This window comes from Eleutherodactylus coqui, chromosome 7 (genome assembly GCF_035609145.1).
Source record: "Eleutherodactylus coqui strain aEleCoq1 chromosome 7, aEleCoq1.hap1, whole genome shotgun sequence".
NCBI classification, from domain to species: Eukaryota; Metazoa; Chordata; class Amphibia; order Anura; family Eleutherodactylidae; genus Eleutherodactylus; species Eleutherodactylus coqui.
In genome coordinates, this window is record NC_089843.1 from 69,329,177 (window position 1) to 69,356,723 (window position 27,547).

At 39.9% G+C, this 27,547-nt stretch overlaps 1 protein-coding gene across 1 annotated transcript in view; it reads right to left on the bottom strand.

Annotated features, from left to right (window-relative positions):
* The window catches only part of LOC136573515 (protocadherin-9-like), a 737,068-nt gene that overhangs the window by 20,706 nt on the left and 688,815 nt on the right, over positions 1 to 27,547 (bottom strand). The window contains exon 3 of the mRNA XM_066574791.1: positions 10,909 to 11,040. Within this exon, the coding sequence (XP_066430888.1) occupies positions 10,909 to 11,040 (132 nt within the window). The remainder of the gene's footprint in view (positions 1 to 10,908; positions 11,041 to 27,547) is intronic.

A 27,547-nucleotide genomic window follows, 5' to 3' on the forward strand; every position in this document is an offset into this window, starting at 1 on the left:
TGCTTAGCACATTTCATATCACTTATCTAGCGATCTAGATTTGGCATCAATATATATTGGCATGTATAGAGACACGCTGGAAGCGATAGACCTTAAAGCCCCTTGGTGTCAATGCCACTACCTAATCTAGATGTTATTGTATTGACATCGGATTTTATTGATATCATTCATCTAGTAATCTAGGGTGGCATCAACATATGTTGGCATATATCTATTTGCCCCAGGAGCGAAGTGTCATAAAATTAGAGTAGAGATACGCCAGGTTTATCATTCAGCAAGTGGCACTCTGATAAATCTGGCATATTTCAAGACTGTCCTGTCTAAGTTTGCGATGTATAACTATTAGACAGTATTAGAAAATGTGCCCCACTGTGTTCTGATGCGGGGTCTGAGGGGCCAGAGCATGACAAAGTAATTCTTTCTTTGGTTTTGTTTGAATTGTTGTGTCATACTCTGCCCCCAGTTGCCTTACACCAGACAAAACACAGTATATCAGTTTTGACTAGAGTGTTCCTTTAATCCTCCACATTGCTAGCATGAGTATTTGAAATGCGAAAATGAATTAAAAGTGTCTCTTTGCTTACAATCTTTTTTCAGATGTGACATTGGACATGCAGCATTCTACCGTATGGTCCTTTTACAGCGACCAAGTTCTCAATCCAATCTAACGGGCACCAATCGAAACGGATGTTGATTGATGCTCGTTTCATTTTCTTTCACATGGGCCAAGAATTGTCTTATGAGGACAAATGATAGTTATTCTGATCGTTCTTCTTCATAGGTTGGCTGTACTTCCCCCCGTTCACATGGGGAGATGTACAGCCAATCAGCAAACATTTTAATGCTTGCTAAAATGGAAAGATCGGCTGAGGAACAAGTATGCACTCATTAGTTGGCTGTTTGTTGGTCCTATTACACAGCCCAACTGTTGGGAAAATACACATTTGGAGGAACATCCGGGCCCATTAATCAACCCATGTAAAAGGACCATAAGCATGTACATGACCAATGTAAGATCAGGTGATAGTTAAGTACTAGACAGATAATTAAAAGTAAGTGGAGCAATCCTAAATAGGTGCCTGAAAATTTGAGGTGGATAAATGACCTCATGGGTAGGAATTAGAGATGAAGTTTGAACTGAGATGTTGCCAATAAGGTAGGATGCCTTACCCTGGTGTGTAGGCGTCAGACAGCGTTTGAAAAGAATCTGGTGCATGGCACAGCTTTCCAATTGATATAATTTGGGCAAAACAATGAACATCGATATTTTTTATTATATAAGATACCAGCAATAAAACACGTATTGAGGACGAGAGCCTCTTCATCAGTCAAGTGCCAATCGGCACTGATTTATTCCTAACACTGCAGTTGGTGCCTGATTTACTACCCCCTATGGACTTGAGTCATGTATTGGCTGCAGCTTGACTTATAAAGAAGCTCTACACATCAAAACATGTTTTTTGCTGGTATGTTATATAATATAACGTATAGATCTTCATTGTCCTATCATAACATTAAAAATGTAATTAAAAGCAAATTAGGATGAGTTGCTGTAAAGGGTTCAATGACTACTATAACCATGAAATAGATAAATGAACATGTGTAGAGCTGTATGTGAATATGCAATGATGTACACTGTAGGCAGAGCAAGCTAGGCTTCTCTGCCCTCGGGATAAAGATTCAGTTTTTTGCCTAACCGTGTGTCATATTGCTTCACAAGCCTCTGTCAATCAGATGTGATGACTAGCACAGATTTCACAAGCAGCAGAAATGTAGTATTACATACCAGGCATTCAAATGAATGGATTCAATGTGCTTTGGTGAATGAGACAACAACTTTCAGTCTGTGAATCAGGGCTTCCTCATATGACCGTATGTGTGTGCAACATACGTGGGGAATAGAACCTATTGATTTCAATGGGTTAATTGATTCTCATTTCTTTTTTTTTGCACACGCGGTTCCGACATGCAAAAAAATATGACTTTCTCTACTTTGTGCACATTTGTGCACTAAAGAGCCCCAAAGAAATGTATGGGATGGGATCAGATGCACTCATATATATACACAAATATGCGCAATATGCTGTGCAAACCCGCATACACCGCCACTTCCTTTGAATTAATAGCCATTTAAATCAGGATGGGGATGATTCTCCTGCCCATGTAAACTAGTGGTGCCTGTACAAATACACACAATATTGTGTGCATGCATGTGCAGGAGAGAGCATATTTTGCAATGTGCTCATCTGAAGCTGCCCTCCTCCTGTCTCCCCACACAAACAATTTGAAATTCAGCCCTGCTAGATCTGTATATACATATCTATGTTCTTTGTACTTTATCCCTTTGCAATCCAATTTTGGATTCAGGGTTTCCTAGGGGGCTTTCTCTTTCTGCCATTATACAATGGTGCCATCTGCTGGCTAGATCCTGTACTGCAAAATGGGACATGCTGGAGAGGCCCCCCAACATAAAGCGGCCAGTAATAAACAGTAAGAATACCCTGTCGGACATCTTCCGACATTGGAGCTGTACAACCTTCAATCAGAATGTCTTCAGACGTCAGGCAGTGGATTGGAAAGGGTTAAATATAAAATTATGATCAAAATGGTGCCATTATTGATACATTAGCCCTTTGCAATCCAATTTTAGATTCAGGGTTTCCTAGAGAGCTTGCTCTTTCTGCCATTATACAATGGCGCCATCTGCTGGCTATGCGGTATGGGACATGTTGGAGAGGCCCCCGACAATAGAGCGGCCAGTAATATACAGTAGGAATAACGTGCTGGACATCTTACAACATCAGAGATGTACAGGCTTCAATCAGAATGTCTTTAGACGTCAGACAGTGGATTGGAGAGGGTTAAGATACCAGTCACCTAATGCTGGTTGATTTAAGTATGTTTACTGGATGAATGGATGGATGGATGAATAACTGGGTGGGTAGATAAAAAGTATGGATGGATAATTGGGTGGGATGAGATATGAGATAGATAGATATGAGATAGTTAGATATGAGATAGATAGATTGATAGACAGATAGATAGATAGATAGATAGATAGATAGATAGATAGATAGATAGGAGATAGATATGAAATAGATAGATAGATAGATAGATAGATAGATAGATAGATAGATATGGGATAGATAGATAGATATGAGATAGATAGATATGAAATAGATAGATAGATAGATATGAGATAGATAGATAGATATGAGATAGTTAAATATGAGATAGATAGATGTGAGATAGATAGATAGAGAGATAGATAGATATGAGATAGTTAGATATGAAATAGATAGATAGATAGATAGATAGATAGATAGATAGATAGATAGATAGATAGATAGATAGATAGATATGAGATAGATAGATATGAGATAGATATGAAATAGATAGATAGATAGATAGATATGAGATAGATAGATAGATAGATAGATATGAGATAGTTAGATATGAGATAGATAGATGTGAGATAGATAGAGAGATAGATAGATATGAGATAGTTAGATATGAAATAGATAGATAGATAGATAGATAGATAGATAGATATGAGATAGATAGATAGATAGATAGATAGATAGATAGATGTGAGATAGATAGATAGATAGATAGATAGATAGATAGATAGATAGATAGATAGATAGATATGAGATAGATAGATGTGAGATAGATAGATAGATAGATAGATAGATAGATATGAGATAGATAGATGTGAGATAGATAGATAGATAGATATGAGATAGATAGATGTGAGATAGATAGATAGATAGATAGATAGATAGATAGATAGATAGATAGATAGATAGATAGATAGATAGATAGATATGGGATGAAAAGAAGGGAAGGGAGGGTTCTATTTAGTTTGCTTTTGGCTACATGTTGGATTTTAATTCCTATACTTAGTTTTCAACGCTACGGGCACGAGATCTGTCTATATTTTCAGTAAGTTCTAAATAATAAAGTATGTAAATAAGTAAAAGCAATAGTGCGCATCTGAAGAATACTAAATGTTAACTGTTACCATATAAACACAATTAAATGCTTTATGCGTGTTATTAAAATAGGAACTGTCTTCTGGAAGGCTTTGCTGAAATAATCACGGCAGAATGGCAGCACATCTTGACATAGTAGGACACTATTAAGATTCTTAAACATGTTTGAAAGAATCAGCAACTTCTTTCCTGCACCTTAGGCTAAACAGAGTTAAACAGCAATTGAACATATCTCAAGAAGCATCTTCTGCCCCAAGGCTTTGACTGCTGTCATTTTGAATGTGGCATTATCATGTATCACTAGGATACTGGATGCCATCTCCAAAGCAGTCTAGCTAAATAAAATCAAGCATAAATCTTCTGTTTGGGACATACAGACTGTGATACAGAAGCAATGCGTATTAATTGCTTGTGGACAGAAAACAGTTCTCATGCACGGAGTAAGTGAAAATATATTAGAAATTGATTTATATACATGAAGACTCACTGACTTATGGTAAGATGTAGTTCATATAAGCTACATGGCTTACACTCACTTGGAAACTACCGCATGATGGATCCAAGCGGATCACAACAAATCTTGACGCGTGTTATCGGTTTAAAATGCGGTGCGTCGAGTTAACATTGGGGTTGTAGTAATTTATTCTGAAAAGTAGTGCTATATATGTATATAATAATAAGGATAATCTTTATTTGTATAGCGCCAACATATTCCGCAGCGCTTATATTTTGTTATATTTGTATTCTCATGCTCATATATTTGCGCCACATATTTTTTGTCCCCATGCTTCCCATATTTTTATTGACTGAATACTGACAACACACGGACCTATTAACTCTTTGCAATCCAATTTTGAATTCAGGGTTTCCTAGGGGGCTTTCTCTTTCGGCCATTATACAATGGCGCCATCTGCTGGCTGGAGCCAGTACTGCGATACGTGACATGCTGGAGAGGCTCCCGACAACAGAGCGGCCAATAATATACAGTAAGAGTACCCTGTCAGATGTCTTCCGACATCGGAGCTGTACAGCCTTTATTTAGAATGTCTTCAGACGTCAGACAGTGGATTGGAAAGGGTTAAAGAAGTGTTCCGAGTTCCGCTAACATTGATAGCTGTGAGGGGACACCTTGAATATAAAAATAAAACAAAACACTCATTTCCCACTGCACGCGCCCCCCCCCCCCCCCCCCCCACCACCACCACCACCACTGCTCACCGCTGCTGCAGTCTTCTGTTTATGAATACTGCAGTGGTCAGATGGGTTGTTTACCAACGTGACAGCTGTAGCCAATGGAAGACCAAACGGAAGCTTCTATGTTAAAATGCCCACGTGACAGGTTTACATGACGTCACTCAGCCTTCTGACGTCACCTGACAGATGCCGTGGAACCGGACCACCCAAGAGGCAGTCCCGCACCACAATGAGTATATTGATTTTATGTAGCTTTGGGAACAAGGAGACCAAAACTGTATAAAACGAATAACTAGGAAAACCCCGTTAAAGTAAATTGGTGTATACAGACGTGCGTTTTTCTAATGCAGGCTGATATTGCACGTGAAAAGAAAATCACATCACGTCCTACTTTGCTCTGTATTTATTGACCAAAATTGCCCATGAAAGTCTATGGGAGCATTAAAAAGCTGCAGCATACACAGATATTACAAATGAGGAAGCAAATGAATTATTCAATTGTTAGCCCTGTTTACACTGAATGATTATCCTTCAATTTTGAACCATCCAGAGATTTTGGTGTACACTAATTGTTCCATGTAAAAGTACCTTAACGTACAATAGCCCTGGGTGACCATTATCTTGTCCTCAGCTATCTCCATAGTAATACAAGTACCTCAATCATGGTGCTAGGGCTGGCGATAATGACAATAAGCCCTGCACCCCCATCCCTGGACAGGATCGTGGTCAGACTTGATATAGGCACTGAGAGGTTTAGCCATCAGGATCAGAGTTTCTCCAAGTTGTAGCAGGAGTGTGGCTGTTAGTTACTGAAGTCCTCACAATGGTGATAATGTAGGTGAAGTACCAGTGCCCATGTGCTCACCTTGATGAGTAAGTCAAGCTATTCTAACTCCTTAAAGCCCTTGACATATTATGATGTGAAGATATAAAAAGAGGTTTTAAAGCATGACAGCAGTTTGGACAAACTTGTTTTAGATATGTGCCGAAGACAATAAGCTTTATAGGTAAAGTAAGCTTCTCCTGCTAATAGGCTGCTTGGGACCCCCATTGATCAGCCTTTTGAGGAAAACTGTGACATAACTTTATCGGTCAAATGGCCTACAGCCCACTCAAAATATTAACAAGCACCCAGAAGCGTAACTTGAAGCTCCCGGGCCCCGATGCAGAACTTGTAACAGGGCCCCCAACTTTAATGCTTTACTCATAGTACTGGGCTCCCTATATAGAGAAGAGAGGCCTTATGGGCCCCCTAAGGCTCCTGGGCCCGGGTGCAACCGCATCCCCTGCATCCTCTATAGTTACGCCTTTGCAAGCACCTATCCATCCGTGCGTGCGTGAGTTAGTGAGTTACATGCTCCACCCCTGATCACATAATGGTGACATCATCACTGGTCCTGTAAGCACACGGCTACTATCTGGCTAGGTGTTTGTTTGTAGGGGGTGGAATACTAACGAAAACCTACAGTAGCCATGTGCTTACAGGACATGTGATGATGTCACCGTCATGTGATCAGTCACTCTGTGGGAGGAGTCTGGTGTCACATGACCAGGGGTGATGAGTGTGTGCAGGACTCTGCTCTGCTGCTTTTAATCCCTGTTGTATCTAGCAGAGCTGTATGTGTTGTACATGTAGCAGTCCTGTGTATGTGTAACGTGCATGTAGCAGAGCTGAGCACTGCACCACCAAAAAACACTGGTACTATACAATGTCCTAATAATTACTATTCATGTTAAATTGAATGGGATTGAGCTGCTACACCAGGGACATCTACTATGAAATGCCGTGTCTGGTATGCGTCAGAGAAGACGTAGCGCTCACAGGAGCACCGTGGCCACATGAAACAACTGAAACATCCTGAATGGAGCACCCACAGTGCTCTCTTATTGATGACCAACCGTCATCCTAGGTCATCAACATCTCAGTCCCGAAAAAACCCTTTCAGTAAAAATCTCATAGCACTATTGAAATTTGATCTAATGCATTAGTACAGATTAACTGTTTACTTTGTGGGATACATATATACTGAATGTTATCTTAAGTGGTGAGGTATTCACAAGTTAATCAATTGCAAATGTAATTTTCTTTTATGCTTTTTATCAATTTTGCCTGTACAGACATGCTAAGAGTCTAGCCAATGTTTCATTGTTTTCTCACCACCTTGTCTATAATGTAGACTTTAGCAGGACTTACTGGAAACACTTAGGTCTCATTGGGTAAGCTCCAGTAATGAAATTACCTGTGTCCTGTCTACATACTGTAAATGAGCTTCTTTTTATTGTACCCCAGACAGTGTTTAAAAGAACTACTTTCTAGACCTGCAGGCTATGTCTGGTCTTCACCTGATTAAAGTCTTGCGAGGAGTTCATCAGATTTCTTACCAAAAGCATCAGCTATGGAAGCTGATAAATCCCAGATTCAAAGATCCAATTTCCCATATGCTTTATTTCCATATAATATATTCTATGTATTGGGTTCACAAGGGCTCTGCTTGAAAAATGTTATAATAGGCAAGTACAGATGTAGCAAATGCTAACTTAACATTTAACACGTGACGATAACTTAACAACAGCGTGCTACAATGCTGTAAAACAAGTTATCATGCTGCGGTGGTCATGTTAATGATTGCTACATCCGTATATTGTAATGACTTGTACTGCACAGTTTATATTCCCTTACCATATACAAGGCAAAAATGGGCAGATAACAAGGTTTTTGGTTAAAATTAGCTTCTCGCCATCCAAGGCTTGTGACTGCCCCGAATCTAAATATTAATTGCATAGCATATATTTAGACATTCAATGGATTGTTATTACTGTAGATTAATGTATGTATGAAGCTACTATTTGCTCACTATATATTGGTATTATTTAGCACTGTTGGGTGAGAGATACTAGGCATATGTGGCACTGCTACTTAGAAGCTGAACAGTACTCTATTTCTGCACTATATAGTCATGGTATTGTTAAAACCCTTAAAGGGAACCTTTCATCTCCCTACTGCGCCATAAACTAAATTCGGAAGCTGGGTGAGCTGCACTGAACATCCGACCCTCTTCACAGGGCAGTGCATGCTCTCTCCCATAGACTTGTAAGGAAGACGTGTGCGCGGCGCTGTCTATTGCGGCTCACAGGCTTCAGCAGCGGGCACTGCGGGAATCACGGAGCGGGTGAGCATGAAAAATACTTTAACCGGAGGTGACAAGCTCACTTTAAGGATGTGGCCCTTTTTTCTTTTCCAAAAATCTTAACTCTTACTTCTCTATTGGTGTCGCTGTATGAGGGCTTGGTTTTTGTGGGATGATTTGTTTTTTCAGTGGTACCATTTAATGTACCATATAATGTATTGGAAAACTTTTAAAAGTTCTAAGTGGAGTGAAATATAAGAGATAGCTAGAGATAAGTGAACCTACTCATTTTGAGTAATTACTCGATCGAGCACCGCGATTTTCGAGTACTTCCGTACTCGGGTAAAAAGATTCGGGGGGCGGGGGGAGGCATGGCGGAGCGGGGGGTAGCAGCGGGGAACAGGGGGGAGCCCTCTCTCTCTCCCTCTCCCCCCCACTCACCCACGGCGCCCCACGAATCTTTTCGCCCGAGTACGGAAGTACTCGAAAATCGCGGTGCACGGGCGAAAAAGGGGCGTGGCCGAGTAGGTTCGCTCATCTCTAAAGATAACACAATTTTGCCATCTTTGTGGCGGGTGGGGAGCGTCTTTATTTTCATGGCATATATATTGCACCAGCAATGACATCATTACTCTGTCGGTCGGTGGGATCGTGGCAGCAAATGTATTAATGTTTTATTTTGCTGTATCAGTTTTAAGAAATAGGATATGTTTGAAAAAGAAAATTCTGTCTCCATTTTCTGACCAGCATAACTTTTATTTCTTTTTTACAATAATTGTTTTCACTTATTTTTCCTTTTTTTCTTAATAATATTATCTGCACTTTCTTGTATAGATGTGCATGAAAATATAGAACTATTACACTATCGGCTTGTTGTATAGTATAGTATTTTATAAAGTTGTGGTGTTATCTGCACTGAATGGCCACTTTATTAAAGACGCACATCTAGTAGCCCATTGGGCCTCCTTTAGTTTTTAGGTATCACAGAAAGAAAAATATAAAAACAAACAAACAATCGCTGAAAACGGCCATATACTTACTGATACAGGAGGGCAGATATCTGCACCACCTCAGCATGCAGGCAGCCAATCTGTGTGCGTACTCCTGTACTCTGTGTAGGAGTATACACTAAGCAGCCACCCCCCTCTATATTAGGAGGCTGTGTGAGTAGCCTTCTCATTGGTGTCCTCCACAGGTGTAAATGGCTCCCTTGATGATGAGGTGGTGCAGATATCTGCTCTCTTGTATCAGTAAGTATATGGCCATTTTCAGTGATTGCTTCTTTAGTTTTCAGAACTGCAGCAATTTGTTTCTGGCATGGATTCCACTGGGTTTTGAGATTGTTTTCAAGGATATTGGCCCATGTAGACAGGAGAGCTATTTGCAGTTGCTGCAAACTAGTTTATTAATCCATGCTGCTCGCACCTAACTTTGAGATCTTTCACCCACTGGAGACTTGTCTTTCTGTTTCTTTTAGACAGCAATTGCATTGGAACTGTTCATCTACCGTCTATAGCTTATCCGTATTGGGGAACGAGTTGTGGGTTTAGGCATGTTATTTGGAGAAGCAACATTGGCTGCAAATTACTTGACTGTGCACAGCTTATTCATCAGAACGACTCTTGACATCCTCCACTGACCCCTTTCATCAACAAGTTATTTTCTTTCACCAAATCTCCTTTCGCTTGCTTTTTTTCTTGATAATTCCATTCTTGGTATTCTCTTGACATCATTGCATCGGAAAAAAACAAAAGATCGGCAGTTTTTAAAATCCTGGCCTCGACCAGTCTAGCACCGATGACCAGGCCTCATTCAAAGTCACTCAGGTGACTGGATTTTCCCATTATAAAGTGGATTCCCACTGAAACCAATCCATTGAAAACGCTGCGGAATATGTTGGCGCTATACAAATAAAGATTATTATTATTATTATTATTATTGAAAACTTGCTCACTTGATTTTATGCTGCACTCCAGGATCACGTGTCTAATTTCTATACAGATAAGCTCCAATCATGAAAAGGCTCTAATGATGTGGTCAGTATACATTGTCTCCACTGTGCCTATAAAACTATTAGTTCAAGCTTCATTTAATACATAGGAATAACTAAAGAGTGTGAAAAAATGAAAAATAAATATGAGTCCTGCCCAGGCATTTCAACTATATATTGTGTAGCAACTGTGCATGCATATTACATTAACCTAAGAAGAGAAATGAATAATTGCTCCAGGGTGAAGTCACAACGGAAAGCCTGATTATTTGTTCACAAAGAAACTAATCTTTCCACAAACTCTTTAATATGTAGACTGCCTACTATGAGTACAGTCCATTGAAGTGCCTTGGCTAAATGACCATGCATAAATATATTGAATGTATATGTATATTAACATGTCTAAAAATATATGTTGTTAAACTTGACTATGTGTCAAGAATTCATAAAGTAATGAAATCATTTTTATATTACCCCTACTTCCCTTTCCTGTGTATACAGGGGACAGATTTCACATTTCAGTTAGTTCCTCAGGATACAGCTCCACGTCTATACAAGTGGATGCTTTAATTTTGTCTTGACCAAATTCTACATTTCCCACCTCTGGGACAGATTGGAAGGGTATGTGCCCATCGTTGAGAGAAGCGTCTTCCTGGAAATGGTTCACTAGAGGTGGCCTGGCTTTCATGACCTCTTAAGCCCATGGGTGGCATCTGGGGTCTATTGTCACAGCCTGGAAAGTCAAAAAATAGAGGCTTAATCACGGACTGTTGATAGGTGGATGAGTGAAAGATATATCTATAGGGATGAACCTGGTCGTGGATGCATACAAAAGGCTACCTTTAAAAGGGTTTTGCATAATTAGACAAACGGACTATATCTGTTATGTTTTTACAACTCTTGTCCATGTGATGCTTATGGTATGGCGGTTCAGTCCCATTCACTTGATTATGAGTTGCAACAGCAGACACAAAATTCCACATTGAAAAGTCCAGCACTTCCTACAGTGAAAATATAAAACCAAAGCTTTAGGCCTCTTTCTCATGAGAGTTTTGATTTCCATGCACCCACACCGCAGCTGAAAATCTCACGAATGAGAGAAAGCTTAGTGCAGCGTACATGCGCCACAGCCCAGCATTTCTTTTGGCCAGGAGAAATCCTTCAACTGGCTCAATAGAGCCAGCTGGCATAGTTTTGCAGTGCTGCTAAGCTCCCTACCCCTCCCCCACTTTCTTTTTGCTGGCAGCTCCCATAGGCTTCTATGGAAGCTGCCAGCTGGTCACAGCCAAAAGATAGGGCAAGACCAATCTCTTCTGGATGCATCAAAACATCGGCCAACATATTTTGCCAACGATGTCTTATCTTGACTGGCCGAATGTTTTAACACGGCTAATAATTGCCCATGTGAATAAATGCATTGGAAATTAGTGCTTCACATGGTTGCGATTTTTTATCGCAGCTAAACTAGCCATGTAAAAACGCTCATGTGAATGAGGCCTTACTTTGTAAATTTAAACAATTTAAATCAGGACATTCTGGTTAGCCTACTAGTTTCAAACCACACAGGGTTTTACTCATGAGTAGGAATCCTGTTTAGTTTCAAACTTGTAGGCTAACCAGGATGCCCTAATTTTACTATTTTTTTTAAGCTTACAAAATAAAGCTTTGGTTTTATACTTTTTGCTGGACTTTTCTACTTGAAGTTTTGTGCTACTACCCGCTGCTGACTTTGGTTCATCTAGAACCACCAGTTTTTCAGAGACTTTCAGAGATCAGACTGATCAGAGTGCAGTCAAATCTGGCCAGCAGTACTGCTGTGTCTGAATTGCTAATAGTAGACACTAGAGATGAGTGAGTATACTCACTAAGGCACATTACTCGAGCGAGTAGTGCCTTAGCCGAGTATCTCCCCGCTCGTCTCTAAAGATTTGGAGGCCGGCACGGGTGGCAGGTGAGTTGCAGCGGGGAGCGAGCGGGGAGAGACAGGGAGAGAGAGATCTCCCCTCCGTTCCTCCCCGCTCTCCCCCGCCGCTCTCCGTCCCCCGCCGGACCCCGAATCTTTTGAGACGAGCGGGGAGATACTCGGCTAAGGCACTACTCGCTCGAGTAATGTGCCTTAGTGAGTATACTCGCTCATCTCTAGTAGACACAACTCACAGACAGATATAGCCTTGTTTTCCTTTTTTGCTAATCTTGGAAAACCCCTTTAAATCTATAAACTATGGTAATCAAAATAGCAAAACAGAGCATTTTATAAAATCAAGAAACACAGTAAATAATGAGGGTGTTGTGTTTGCCCTCGTTGAATATTTTTTAATTATCTTTAATTATTGTTTTCTTATTTTTGCTGACATCTTCCGGCAATATAGAATTTTCCATATCTTTCTCTTTGTACTCTGCGCCTCTTCTTACTGTTTATTACACTAAGTATAAATCTATATCAATTCATACTGAGAATTACCTCCCACCTGTACTTCTGAAATACTTCAAAAATATGTACATGTGTCTGTTGTAAGTTAGTATTCATTTGCAGAAGCCAATGATTGGGTATTTTAGATCCCAGTTTGTGGATGGACACATCAATGCATTCCTTATATGTTTGTTTCAGCCAAGTAGGAATCCAGGGATGAAAAGAAAACACAAATATGTAGATCCATATATCAGCATGGATGCAGCCATATCATGCTTTTCTTAGTTTCATAAAGCAATGCTGTAAATGTATTTGCATTCCCCTGTGGATCATCTATACTAGGCAGTTGATTGTTCATTTTTACATAAATCTGAGTTATTTGCTGTACATCAATGCTTAACCTTTTTTTTATTTAAGCTCCAAATAATAAGTTCTGTTCTAATTATTTTCTGAATATGTCTAAGGCTTGGAAATCATATTTTGAGTTGCAATCACCCTGTTTCTTTTCCCACAGTCATAGAATTACCAAATTACATTAGGCTCTCTTTCCACTGCCACTGGTTCCATGCTGTTGAGGTTTCGATGATTTTAATGGCAAAATAGAGCATGCAGTCTGCCTGCCGTCTGCTACTGTTTAGCTTTTGTCTTGAAAATCAGTCATGGAACTAAAAATGATTTTATTCTGGCCCATCTGGTGATCACACTGGTCACAGCCACCCAAATATACCAGTTGTACTAAAGCATCTGGCACAAAGGAAATGCTATGGCCAGTGCCAGCCTAAGTTTGGATGGCACCCTGTGCAGATGAAAAACACACAATAGGCATTCTACTTGCATTCTGCTTGTGCAAAAAGCAGCAAATAGCCACATACAGACACAGCAGAACCAATAAATACTGTACCGGAATCAAGCTCTTAACATAAATACGGTACCAGAACCAAGCTTATAGCATACATACAACACCAGAACTAAGTTCAGTACATAAATACAGCACCCAAACAAAGCTCGGTACATAAATACAGCACCAGGACAACTTAGTGAATAAATACTGCACCAGAACAATGCTTATAACACAAATACAGCAATACAGCCCCAGAACTAAGCTCACAACCTAAATACAGTAGGAGAACTAAGTGTTTGTGAGGTGGGGGACAAAATGCTGTCAGTGGTGCCTTAGAACATCAAAGGGGAAGAGCCAGAGTCAGAAGAAGGACTTGTACTAAGAACAAAATCAATGGTGTATGCCATATTAGAGCATATGAATGCCAAAGAGTAGAGTCCCTTACTCGGGACCCCCCCATTATTATCCAGATAGGAAAGACGCTCTGTTAGAGCAGTTTCCATATAGGTTGACTTTAAACTGTGCTTGTATTACAAGTAGGACCATTATTTTAATGGCCATCATGTACTGCTACATTTACTCCTGGCAGTGACCTCTTTGCCAAGTAGCATCAGCTGTTTGCTAGTGTGGCAAGAACACAACCCGGTACACTCATCTCCTTGCTGCTGTTTAGCTAAAGGACTGCATGGTGATTGACATTCCAGCCAGCTAATTAGTAACTCTAAAAGACTTGTTTAGCTAATGTGTTGGTTGGGTTGAAGGAATGTCCAATCAGTCAGTCAGCTACTTTCTTATATATAAACCAGCTCCTCCTTGATGACGGGGTTGGTTACACTCCCTGTATTGTATCCTTATCAAAACTCTCAGCATTCCTGCTTGTTATCAGTCTCGTACACTGTATTCCCGTCTGTTCTGTACTCTCATATAATCATATTTGTCTATGATTAGTTGTCTGATTGTTTGTCATCTATCAGAGTCCTGTGCTCTACATCCAGTCCATTCATAGCCCCCCAGTCTGGTTCCTCTCTGACTTTGGACCTTGCCTCGTACAAGTAGTGGGGTCGTCCATTTTAGGACATGTGCTCCACTTTGAGGCGGGTCCTGTTGGGGAGGTTCAGGGTGTTCCATTCACATTTGTACAGCTATGTTCTGTCCAGTCCTGCATCTTGCTGCCATTATTCTCCCATGTAAACACATATTCAGAGTGCTCCTGTTGACTGCAAACTCTCAACAGTCTTGGACAGTCATGGCAATCATAACCATAACATAAATACAACCCCAGAACGAATCTCACAACATAAATACAATAGCAGAACTAAGTGATTGCGCCATGGGTGCGCCGTTGGGCTGACAATGGCATCTCAGAACATCGGCGGAGGAGGACAGAACCTGTAGGAGAATAATCCACGTAGCTTCACAAGACACACAGAGAAAGAAGGTCATCTTCACAGGTGGACACAAGGGTGGCAATCACCCTTAGCCTACATTTGCTGGTGGATTGTGTGACCACAAGGATTGCATGTACAGATGTATCAAATGCTAACTTGACATTTCATGCATTATAACTCAACTATTGTACAAGATACTACAATGCTATGAATCAAGGTATCATGATGTGCCAGTTATGTTTCCGACTGATACATCTGTAAAGCAGCCATGAATGGGACAGCCCCTTTAAAGAGGAATAACCCCATGTGCAACATAGGATAAAAAGTTTTCCATTCCGGAACCAATGCCCATACAGCACATAGTGCAGCTAAATGTATATAATGTATCCAAAAGTTAATATAACTCTGAGCTCTGCATGAAAATCCAACACCTGTCTATGATAGAAGTATGTAATGATGATAAAAAAATGACATACGACTCGGCTAATATTTTTTCAAAAATCCAAGTCCATATGCAGTTGATAAGTGGTTAAAATCCCAGCATGCTCTACTGCTCAAAATACTTTTTTTTTTTTCATCTGAGACAACTGACCTTTCTAATCATAAAGTAATTCCCCAGATTTTAATTTCCTGGAATTAAGTTTAAATGTTGCCAGCCTAGTGGTAATCCAGTTAAATCCTTGGTTAGTCGCTGATTTAGTTAGATCAGTCAAACAGTGACAGACCTTTCAGAGAAGAATGTTTTAATATGGATTCCTGAAGTGGTATAGACATTAGGATGTAGAACACATTTAAGCTGTCTAATTGTTCTGCTGTTGTAATGATTAAGTATTAATCTGTCACAATGTCAAATTGTTCGTTTACATTTTTTTCTGTAAAATATGTCTCTGTTGAATGAATCTCGAAATCCTTCGCTGAAACAATACATTGTGCAATTAGGACGTCTTCAGTCTAAATCTTCGAAAAAATAATTAATCAGCACTCCTCAGTCAACATCATTTCAACTATAATCACGGGAAAAATGATGAGACTGCAGCAATATGAAGTAATACACTGTGCACAGCAGACAGGTAATATTCCTTATCTATCATTCTTCCTTGTCACACAATTAAAAACTATTTCTCTGCTGCACTGGTGAGAATGATCTGTAAGATCCATCTGGGGAAAAGGCATGACTATAGAAAAAAAGAGCAAGAAAAGGAACATTGAGGGAGTGACGCATGGATGGATGGATGGATGGATGGAAAGATAATTAGATGGATAGACATAGGGCTGGAAGGATGAATGAAATTCAGCAAGTGTCAAAGTAACTCTACACAGGGAGAATCACAAGTTGGTTGCTGCCCTGGGCATTGAAAGTAGATGCTGAATGTGTTAAATTAGTAATTTTGTACATCTCATTATCCATTCTAGCTAGCAGAATGCTTTAGGTCACATGTGGATGGATGTCTTTTTTATTTTAGCTTTTTACGTTTTATACGATTGTTTTTTTTTACATTTTTGTTGGAACACTATAATAGTTTAAAGGAGTTGTTCAATTGTAATTATCTATTTCCTACAGGCTGGCACAGGTATAACGTAATAAATGGAGCTATATTCTCTTGTTCTGTGTCTATCTCTCTCCCGTCTCGGACTGATCTTGTCCCCTCTGACCTCCACTTACTTTTGGGCAGTGAGGTCGCATTCTGTCTAGGCTCATGATCGATGTGGCCACTCATTGGCTTCAGAGGGACCTACGTATCACAGCGGAGTGTTGAGTGAACTTTTGAAAAGTTTGGTTTGGTTGTACGCCGCATTTCAGCAAAAAGTTTGGGCCAAATTAGTTTAAATTGGTGATATTACAGCAATTATAAAACATAACTTTTATTCAAAACATGATTAAAATAGTGGTGCCTTAAAAAATATGTATGAAACATCAGACCACCACCAAAGCAATAGCAAAGGCCAGTAAATTCATGAAGGGTAAAAAACCCTCAGGGATTCTGGCCACTACTATATGTACTCACTATCACTATATTCTGCACTCAGGCAACCCTACCTAACCACTATTTGCAATAAGTGCACCCCCTCATGTGCAATTACTATTACATTTCACCTGGGTGGCATTGTAATCCTTTAGGTGTGAGGGTACATCCCAACACTTATTTATTGGATTTGAGTCCTCTGAAGAGTCTGCCAGTAATACTACACAGACAAAGTATGTTGGGGCGTTAAGAACGAGACCCTTACCCTTTAGGGATACAGTAGGGTCTTTTTAATAGGAACGGTATGAGGTTGCCTTTTTCAGGCTAGTAACTCTGCCTCTTTCATACTAGAATGCACTAGATGAACAAGGAATCACAGGTATGGCATGTGATACCTTTTTCAACACCTGTGGATATTACTATTGCAATATCAAGTCAGACTTGATATTAAGAAGGCAAGCCTTGATTATCATGTGGTAAGGATGTTCAGTTTTTTGGGGGTTTTTTTTACCGTTTATGGCCTTATTGTCCTCTGGTATTACTTTGGCACTGGTCTGATGTTTCTTACATGTTTATTAAAGTACCACTATTTTAATCATGTTTTCAATAAAATTTATGTTTTATAATTGTCAGAATATCACCAATTCTGCATGTTTATGCACCTAACTGGTGTATTGATATAGGGAAAAGATTCTTAATCGTACCCTCTATCTTTCTGTTTTGTACCAAATTAGTTTGAACCAAAACTTTACCACTACTCATAAAACTACTATATACGTAACACTGTCTAAAAGAATGTGTTGGTGCTTCTCCAATGTGGCTCAGTGTGGTTCAAATCTGATCAAGAATAACATCTACGTGGTGTTTATATGTTCTCCCCATGTTTGTGTAGGTTTCTTCATAATAGTAACGATCACCTTATATAGCATATACATTTATTGAGAAGAAGAAACTCAGAGAGAACATACAAACTTCATACAGATGAACTTGCTCAGATTTAAACCCAGGGCCCTATCAATGCAAGGCAACAGTGCTAACCACTGAGGCACACTGAACTACCATCACCTTCTTTTAGTAGGTTTGGCTGAGATGAGCAGCCTGGGGTTTGTGTCAAACTGAACTTTTAGTAAAGTTCGACCCAAAACATGGTTCAACTGTTTCTGTTCGCTTAACACTGCACAGTGGTATCAATGTACCCCAACAGTTACAAACCTGGACTGTGACCATTAGATCTGAAAGTATACAAGGACCAGAGGGGAGAGGAGTAACCAGGGACCAGAACGATGGGGTTCGTTGAACAGGTGAGTACAGCTTAATTTATTATTTTATATCTGTGCTAGCTGGTAGGAAAAAGATAAGTACGACTGCAGAATAGAATATTAAAATAAGGATATTGATGTGACATTTTAATAAAGTTACTATAGGAGGTCCAATCATGTACACTAAAAATTCCTACTATCATCCCCCAAAAGTGCCAAACAGTGGGACTGTAAACATAGTGCTAGGTGAAATCACTTGACCTCTCTTAGTCAGAAGCACTCAAAAGAATAATGTATCACTATCAGACTTAGGTTCCTTATGCCTATCATAGGAAATGGCTCTAAGGATCTATGGAACGTGAGCATGCCCACTATTAAATGCAGTATAATCTTTATATTTATTATTTTGCGCACATGACATTGCATCAATAAGATCCAATAGGTAAATTTGTGAAGAAAACCAAAATAAATAGACCCCAATGGTGAGTGATTAGCTCCAAAATCATCTCCAAATGAGACTTTCATCTGATGGGCCTTTGAGGTCAATTACTATGTCATAGACTGGAGCTATTGGAGGATCCTCTGCAACTACAGTGGGCAATCCAACCCTACAGTCAATGATTCTTCTACTATATGTATATATGAAAAGGATATTCTTTTTAGAAGTGCTAACTGAATCAAAAGAACATGTGCTATATAGTACTATATGACTCCACAGAACCAGGCATTGCTATCTCTTCAGTCCCTTCTTTAGGACTGTGAGGGGCTGTTTAGTGGGTGATACTGTTCCTTTAATTTAAAGATGTTTGTAGCAATGACAGATTTTTTAAGGAGATTGATCAAATGCAACATGGTAGCCCATTGCATGTACTTTCTATATTTTCATACAGCACACAACATATGTATCAAAGTCTAAGCTATACTCAACAATGGCAAAAAAATCCTTATAATATAAATTGAGCATAGAGAGTACACAATCTCCTATATTCTGTTTAAACTAAAGTGCATGTATTTGTGTTCTACTCTAAAGCCTTTTAACAGGAGCTATCAAGATCTAGAGGGAGAATATACCTTCATGGAGAAGCGGGCAGCTCACGACTCCGCTCTGTATCTACTTTAGGTTGGCTTGCTATAGAGAAGGCACGGAGGAAAAGCCACCTGAGATCACCAGATAACATCACCCCTTGTCATAACATTTTGTGACATTTTGACCCAGGATACTATTTAATGGTGGTTTAACTCAGTTTCTTACTTTGTATTGTCTGTCTTCTGTATCATCTGTCATAAAGTGAAATAAAAATATCTCCCTTATATACTGTAAATTCAATAAATTTTTGTGTTTTGTAATAGCATTATTTGGAAAATGTTGTCATATAGGAAATGCAGTCAAATAAATCTCAGCCATTACTGTCCTTACAGTAGATACATGGTTGGCCATTACATTTAATGTTTAATCCATCTCTGTTTATAAGGGTGTCTTGCCACATTTAAGCAACAGTATAATATAAGGACAATGGTGTGCTACTGAAACGCGAGCTCTTCCTATTGCCCTGACCTGCTGCCACTGTTCTTATTATTTTGAGGAGCAGAATTAAATATCCAGTTGGCTTCATACATAAAATATAAATATAAATCTAATAGTAGTAGTAATTAATTTACAGTTGCAGCAACATTTAGCTTGTTGAAGTGTCTAGCTTAAAGTGGTGTTCCAGGCATTTACTATTGATGACCTATACTCATTATAGGTCATCAATAGTTGATCGTTGTGGGTCCACCTGTTGGGATCCCCGAAGATCAGCTGATCCTCCAGCTTGGGATTAGTGCAGCGAGCCAGATGCCCTCATCAGTGGTTAGAGTCAGAAGTGTAATAGGTTTCAGTCCCACTGAAATCAGCAGGAGCAATGCATTTCTATTACACCTCTATCTGTTCATTGCAGTTGGAGGAGTAAGTGTTATAGAAGACATCCCTCTCGATGATTTCAATGGGAGTAAAGCCTTATATTAAACTTTCCGTTCTAACCACCAATGCGGACATTCAGTCACTGACAGTGGGCCACAGAAGGGATCCTGTGGCTGATTTCCGCCAATCAACTGTTAATGGTCTATCCTAGTAAAAGATTGGAATACTGAAATACTGCTTTAGTATTTGTTACATCCGTATATTATAACTAGTTAATCAAATGAGAATATTAGTGATTGTAAAAGAAATCTCTTAGAGCAACATAAGATAGCGACCAACACACTGATTAAGGGCGCCTACCCACTGGCGATTTTTTTTCCTTTGCGTTTTTTCTCAAGAGCAATTAGTATAGAATGTGTTCTTGTCCACTTGCGTTTTTTTGTTCGGTCCGTTGCAATTTTTCACATAGGAACTGTCAGTTGCATATGTGTCCTTATTTTTCTCTTAATGCACCCATGAATGTCAATGGAAAGTAACGGAAAACGCGCAAAAAAGCCGCGAAAAACGCGCAAAAAACGCCGCGGAAAATGCGCAAAAAACGCACGAAAATCGGCAACGCCAGTGGGTAGGTGCCCTTAGGCCTCCCACATATGGGCAGAATTTCCATGGCGGGATTTCCCACAGAATTTCCGCCCGTGTCCGCTGCCATAGGATTGCATTAGATAATGCAATCATATGCAGAGAGACGCAATTTGACCGCATTGAAACTCGCGTGGTAAACAAATTGCGGCATGTCTTGCTTCTGTACGAGCCTCACAGAGGACCACACAGAAACGTCATGGCTGACGTGTCGGCTCTGCACTGCACATGTGCAGCTGTGTGCCAGCCGGCACATCACAGTGCAGAGAGAGAAGACCCCAGACAGGTGAGTATAAGCTCAATACCAGGGCACGAGTCGCATGCCACTGCAAGAATTATCGCCTAAAGCAATATGCAGAAAATGCCTTTATGTTACTAGTCACCAGACATTGCTATTCATGAGCTCCAATTATCCCTGCCCACCCAAGTGAATAGCCACTCCCACCCAGCTCTCAGTCCACTAATTGACAGCTGTCTCCTTTTGCACAGTAATAGGGAGCTAGCTGTCAATCAGTGACTGGAGGGAGGAGTGGGCAGGGCTAGCCCAACAGGAATAACTGAAGCTCATGAGCATCAAAGACTACTTCTTGTAGTCCTCTATGTGTAGCTGCTGCTGTCAAACAGATTCCGATGGGGGCATAATAGTGTAGCAGGGCGCCGTGATGTGGGAACAGGCTTCAGACGATCAACCATATCTCAAAAGTCTTGAATGATGCTCAAACTGATAAACTTAATCAAAGAAACACAACTCACAGGCTTGGTGTTTGGTTTGGGCAATGCTGGGGGCAAACTCATGCGGTGATGGTATAGGCCTTTTCCAGCAACCAGTTTTGGTGGCTCACTTCCTCAGAAGAACAAGCACCTGCTGAATACACATTTTTTCTGCAGCTCTGCTCTCTCTACCCTTAGGCCTTCCAGAGGAATTCTCCAGGCAGCACTCCTCCAACATGTCTCATCACCAGGATTCCGGAACTGCGCTACCTCTATTGAGCAAGTGCATGCAGTATTGCCATGCATACCATAATGTGACTTCGCCCCACAAATAAGCCAGCTCAAAATTAGCCACAAGGTGTCAGACATGTGGGTAAAACAGCACACTCTGCAAAGGGGCTACCCCCTTACACTAATACTAAAATTCAAGTTTCTCCCAAACTACTACACAGATGCATGCATATCGCTGTAATCAACATATCTGTCACAATCAACTGCTGCCCTCATGGAGGACAGCAAAAAGAGGATGACATTCTGTTTAAGAATTAAATCCCAGACAACATTTGACAAACCTATCACATATAACATGCCATATCACATAACTCTGCTGACAGTTTTGTCAGTGCTAAGTATTAACCCTGTGGACCTGACTTTGCATCCCTCCGATGGATATGGTCTACTTTGATCTCCGTATTGGGTTCTTATGGGGAATGTTCGATCTATTACATCGAAAACTTCAATATATTGGAGTCTTTCCAATACCCGTGCCTCAAGTGCTGGATTTTTATCTGCTGTTTATATGTTCCCAGGCAGCTACATGATTTTCTAGACTGCTGATTTGCACATTCACTAATCCATGACAAATTCGGTTAATTTAAACTGTACAGAGAATTTCAGCTGAGCCGTCGTCTATGGGGGAAAATCTGCTGTAACAATTACACTGGCTTTATTTCTTACAGATTGTAAAGTATACATCCTATTGGCAGAGAAATGCTTTCATTACCCACTGTCAGGTCTTGTTTTATCATTTTATTTTATATAGTCACATTGTAGTTTGGCATTTTGCATTAGCAGTCATCCGGCGTCTTTAATACCAGCTACGTGTACTGTATGGGAATATTAAAATCATCCTAGGCATTCAAAAGGCATTTACATAGATTTGTTGTTTCAAAAGACTTTATTGTAATTGCACTTTTCAGGTGAGGAGAAGGTCACCTATAAATGCATCTCTGTGGACCTGCTCAGATGCTGGTGGGTATTGCATTCTAACTCACTCTTATTCATTATCGATTGACTTTAAATCCAACTATATGGTTCAGGTTGGAGTAATGATTAGATATTGTATGATTTGACCCTTCATTTGTATGGTCAAATTGGCTGTGATGTTAGTGTCAAGCCGAAGCTTTCTTTATAGTTTGTTTCTGCAGATGGAGTTTTTTTTTATATGCATTGCCTTTTGGAAACTAATGGAAATTATCCTCCATTCATATGTCTGATACCATTTTTGTAAAGGCTCATTGTGGGGCTAATGAAGTGGTTAGCAACCATGTAGCGCTCAAGCTTTGTGTAGGTGTTGACTGAGGGCTCCTACCCACTTGCGTTTTTTTAAAGCTGCAACATCACTTCGGTTTTTTTTATGCGATTGTCAATGGGACTATATCGCAGTGTTAAAAAAACGCAAGTGGGTAGGAGCCTTTATGTAGACATTGTGTACCATAGTCTGTCTCATGAAAAGAATGCCATATTACTGAGCCATTTGTGGTTGGGGATTGGCCACCTGTGAGAAATGTCACTGGTGCCGATCATGTGACCATCTCTGTTGACCAGAGGAGAGGATAGGTGGCCAATCCCCAACCACAAATAGTAAAGAAATACAATCAATGCCACTGCTAGTATTTGCATTCTCTTCATGAGATGGAGTATAGCAGCACTAGGTAAAAGCAATATCAGTTGGTTATATCCTTAAAGGGATTATCCAGAGAAATTGTTTTTTCAAAACCTGCACTACCAATGAAGAGATATGCACCTTCCGTGCTTTCCAACTGGTTTTGATCCTTTGGTGCCTGGTTCCCTGCAGGTGTTTGCACACCTGGTGCAAGGAGCATAATCAACACCAGGGTCGTGTGAATGCTGCAGCCAGTGGCTCATCTCAGATGGTGATTAGCTGCAGCTGTAAAATGTCCTGGTGTCCGAATGTCATCTCTCTCCATCCAGAAGTGAAGACCAGTGGGGGCCAGGTACTGGCAGATCTGGATCGGCAGGGAAGGTGAGTACATCTTTTATGTTGCTAGAGCAGACTGACCAGGTTTTGAAAAAGAAAAATTCCTTTGATAGCCCCTTTAACAGACTTTTTTTTTTTAATTTATACTATCTGTTGTATTTGAAAGGAGCTTGTGACTTGTATTGTGAAAGTTGTGGACCTTCAGGCTAATGTGTAAAGTGTTGACAGGGAGTAGTAGCCTTACTGCCTATCAGATACACTAGTTGGGGACTTTCATCCCAATTTATCATGAACAGGGTCGATAGTGACTTCCAAAGGGAAAAAAAAAACATGACAATACATGTAAAGTATAATTTAAGAACAATTTCGCTTGCAACACTTCTCAAACCATTGGTCAGTTCCAAGGTTTCTTAAACTGTAGGTAAAGAGATTAAATAAAAAATATGGATATGGATGAGTATCCAAAATAATCAAATACAGTTGTGAAGATATTTACAAAGGGGTTTTAAAGGCGGTGTTATCTTCACAGCTCCGTACATTGTATAGTAGCCTGACATGGTGATGCAGGCATAGTTTCTATTCAAGTGAATGGGAGCTGTGCCTGTAGTACCATTCCAGGGCACTACACAGTTTCCGGAACTCTGTGTTTCTGATAGCCCTGTTCACTAGTGAAGCACCCCAGTAAACAGTTCACTGTCCCCAGTTCTGGGTGACAGGCCTCTAATGATCACTTATCCTGAGTATAGGCCATAAACAGCTGAGCAGTGAAAAACTCTTCTAAGATTCAGTAATCTTTATATTTGTGCGTTTTTAGATATTTGCGAACTACTCAATTTACTCAGTATTGGGTTGAGGAACCTTTGTCCCACAACAGGAAATAATGAACACTATATAGGTTATGCATCTGTACATCTTTAATCATAAATTACACTGTAATTGTTGGTGAGAATAACTGGTGCAGAAAACTAGAACTGTGGAGTGACCCAAAGACGCGGAGATTAGCCCAGTGGAGATTTCGGTAGTATGACATTTATAACCAACAGGCAACACATTTCGAGGCATAAGCCTCTTCGTCAGACAGCCGGGATTTAATACATTATTTTCAATGGGAGACATTGATGGCTATCAGGATAGAATTCATTGATGCCTATATAACTTTTTAGTCTGTCAACATTACTAGGCCAACAGTAGGGATAAGCAAACTTTTGAAAAGTTCAGTTCAGCTAGTTCGTCAAATTTGGGCAAAAAAGTTGGTTTGGTCCAAATTAGTTCGAACTGAATCCAAACTTCCACAATAAGCATAAAAAGAAGGGAAGAGGTCCAACATCCAGATGAAAAATGGCTTTATCTCTACTTGATAAAAACCAGTGCAAGTAGAATCAGTTATGAAGTAGAAAGAAAGCTACTTTTTATCTGAACACTGACCCTCTTCCCTTTTCTTCATGCTCTTTGCACTAAACACACCCATGCATCTTTGATCATAGAATCATAGAATGGTAGAGTTGGAAAGGACCTCCAGGGTCATCGGGTCCAACCCCCTGCTCAGTGCAGGATTTGCAAATCATCCCAGACAGATATTTGTCCAGCCTTTGTTTGAACACTTCCACTGAAGGAGAACTCACCACCTCCCCTGGTAACCTGTTCCACTCACTGATCACCCTCACTGTCAGAAAGTTTTTTCAAATATCTAATTTGTGTCTCCTCCCTTTCAATTTCATCCCATTGCTTCCAGTCTTTCCTTGTGCAAATGAGAATAGGGCTGATGCTGGTGAACTGTTATATACTGTACAATCTTAATTGGCGAATTTCAATATCCCTAAAACTGGAGAAGTAAAAGAAGATGTTGGTCATTCAGAAGAGACAAACTGACCAAAGTTTGGGTTCATACCAAACCTTTAGCAAAGTTCCACCTGAAACAGGTTTCGAAGGTTTCATTTTGCTCATTACTAGCCAACAACATCCCCCTCTGTCACACCTAATCTTCTAGAGCAGTCACTTTTAGGGTTGCTGTCATTTTTATTTCTCTGTTGTAATTATTGGACATGCTGATCATATTATAAAAAGGATAGATTAAAAAAATAATAGACCAAAGTGGTAAAAATTCATCTGCTCCATAGTAAGCTTGGAGGTTTTCAAGATAATTAGACCACATGGAAGATCCTTGGAGACTGTGGCAGGTAAGTCCAACCGCGCAGTCAGAATCTACACATAAAGTAGTGAAGCCACAGAATCTTAGTGTCTGTTAAGTATTCCGCAGCTTGACTATTTTGTATCAATATTTTTCTCATCCTGACATTGTGAAATACCATTTTGTAAGAGGATAAAAGAGCCATTCCATGCCCCAAAACCTTCTTTAATTTCCCGAACAGCTACTGTACTTAATTCCCGCTACCAGTTTTATTTGGATGAGTAAGGTTACTATGGCATTGAAGCTAAGATGGCCTTCTACTGCGTTCCCCATTAAAGTCTGAAATGAAATGCATGTAACCCTGAACTGAGAGCAAAGGGATCACTGAATCATAGTTAATGTGCAGTAAAATACCTTCAAAAAGATAAAAAAAAGTTAAGAAACCTCTTTGCTGTGACATACATTTTAACTATCTGTTAAATAATGCAGGATTTCAGTGCCGAAGCATGTGAATTAGAGGAAGGAAATAAATATCTGGAGACTTCTTGTCTTTTTAAGTAACTGTCAGGAAAAAAATTGCAACAGTGAATGAAAAGTAACACAGATCAAGGGGATTCATTTGCCATTTATGCTATGTTAAGAAGTTCAATTTAATCATGTGAAATGATGCTTACTAAAAGGAAAGCCAATTAAGGGCGCATGATATACCTACGTCGGTGAAAACTATACACTTCTATTTTTCATCATTTTACTTCCAATGGTCAGCTATAGCAATTCCAATGAGAACTCGCTGTGAAAACTGGAAATTATTTTGGAGGCATTCATTTATTTATTGATTTATTTTAGCAACTGTAAAATGTTTCAGTTCCCAGAAGAATGTAAATACGGCTGATTAGCAAGCTAATGAAGAAAAGTGCTGAAGTTCTGAATTTCAGCTGGAATGAGGCTAATTCTAATATGTTGTGTGGGTGATGCACCTGAGAGTCTGGCTGCTATAACATGCGTGAAATTATAACACTGATGTATCACTACTGACAAAATGTTTAGAAGTAGCTGAGAGGCTGATATTTTCTTAAATGCATGTTGGTGCTACTAGTACTACTGCTAAATATTTAGTAGAACTCAGCGTGTCATTACGATGTCACATTGTGTATTATCTGTAGACTTTCATAGGATTGTGGAAGAGCTGAAGTATACAGTAAAGCCAAGTGTTTGAAAAGCATGTGGAATCTACATGGATCTATACCGTAGACCTGTAGGCACATCACATACCACTGCATGTCTCTATAGGGCACCATATTCTCTCCTAAAAGCAATGGAACTCATGTAAGCACCATGTGATGGCACATAGGATGCCTAAGGGTCCATAATCTGAATCATTAGGTACCAAGTATACACTGTACTTTATAAACCAACCTTCTTAGACTCTTGGGAGAGGGAGTTAAATATTTCTCTCTCCAACTCGGATGTCAAGCTGATCCTGCAAACCGCCTTTGGTCTATCACCATGCATACTGCTACAAGTAAGCCACTACAAACTTCTTTTCAGGTGGTATAAAACCCCACAATGGCTACATGCGTATAAACTCGCTCCACATGAAAGATGCTGGAGGTGCAACACCGGAATAGGTTCCTTTAAACATATTTGGTGGGACTGTACAGATATTATAACATTCTGGAAGGAGGTGGAGCTAACACTACAGAAACTCAAACCGGGTTTTACCCTCTCAGAGGAAATTATATTCCTCTGGAAACCCACTTCACACTTCCACCCACTAAA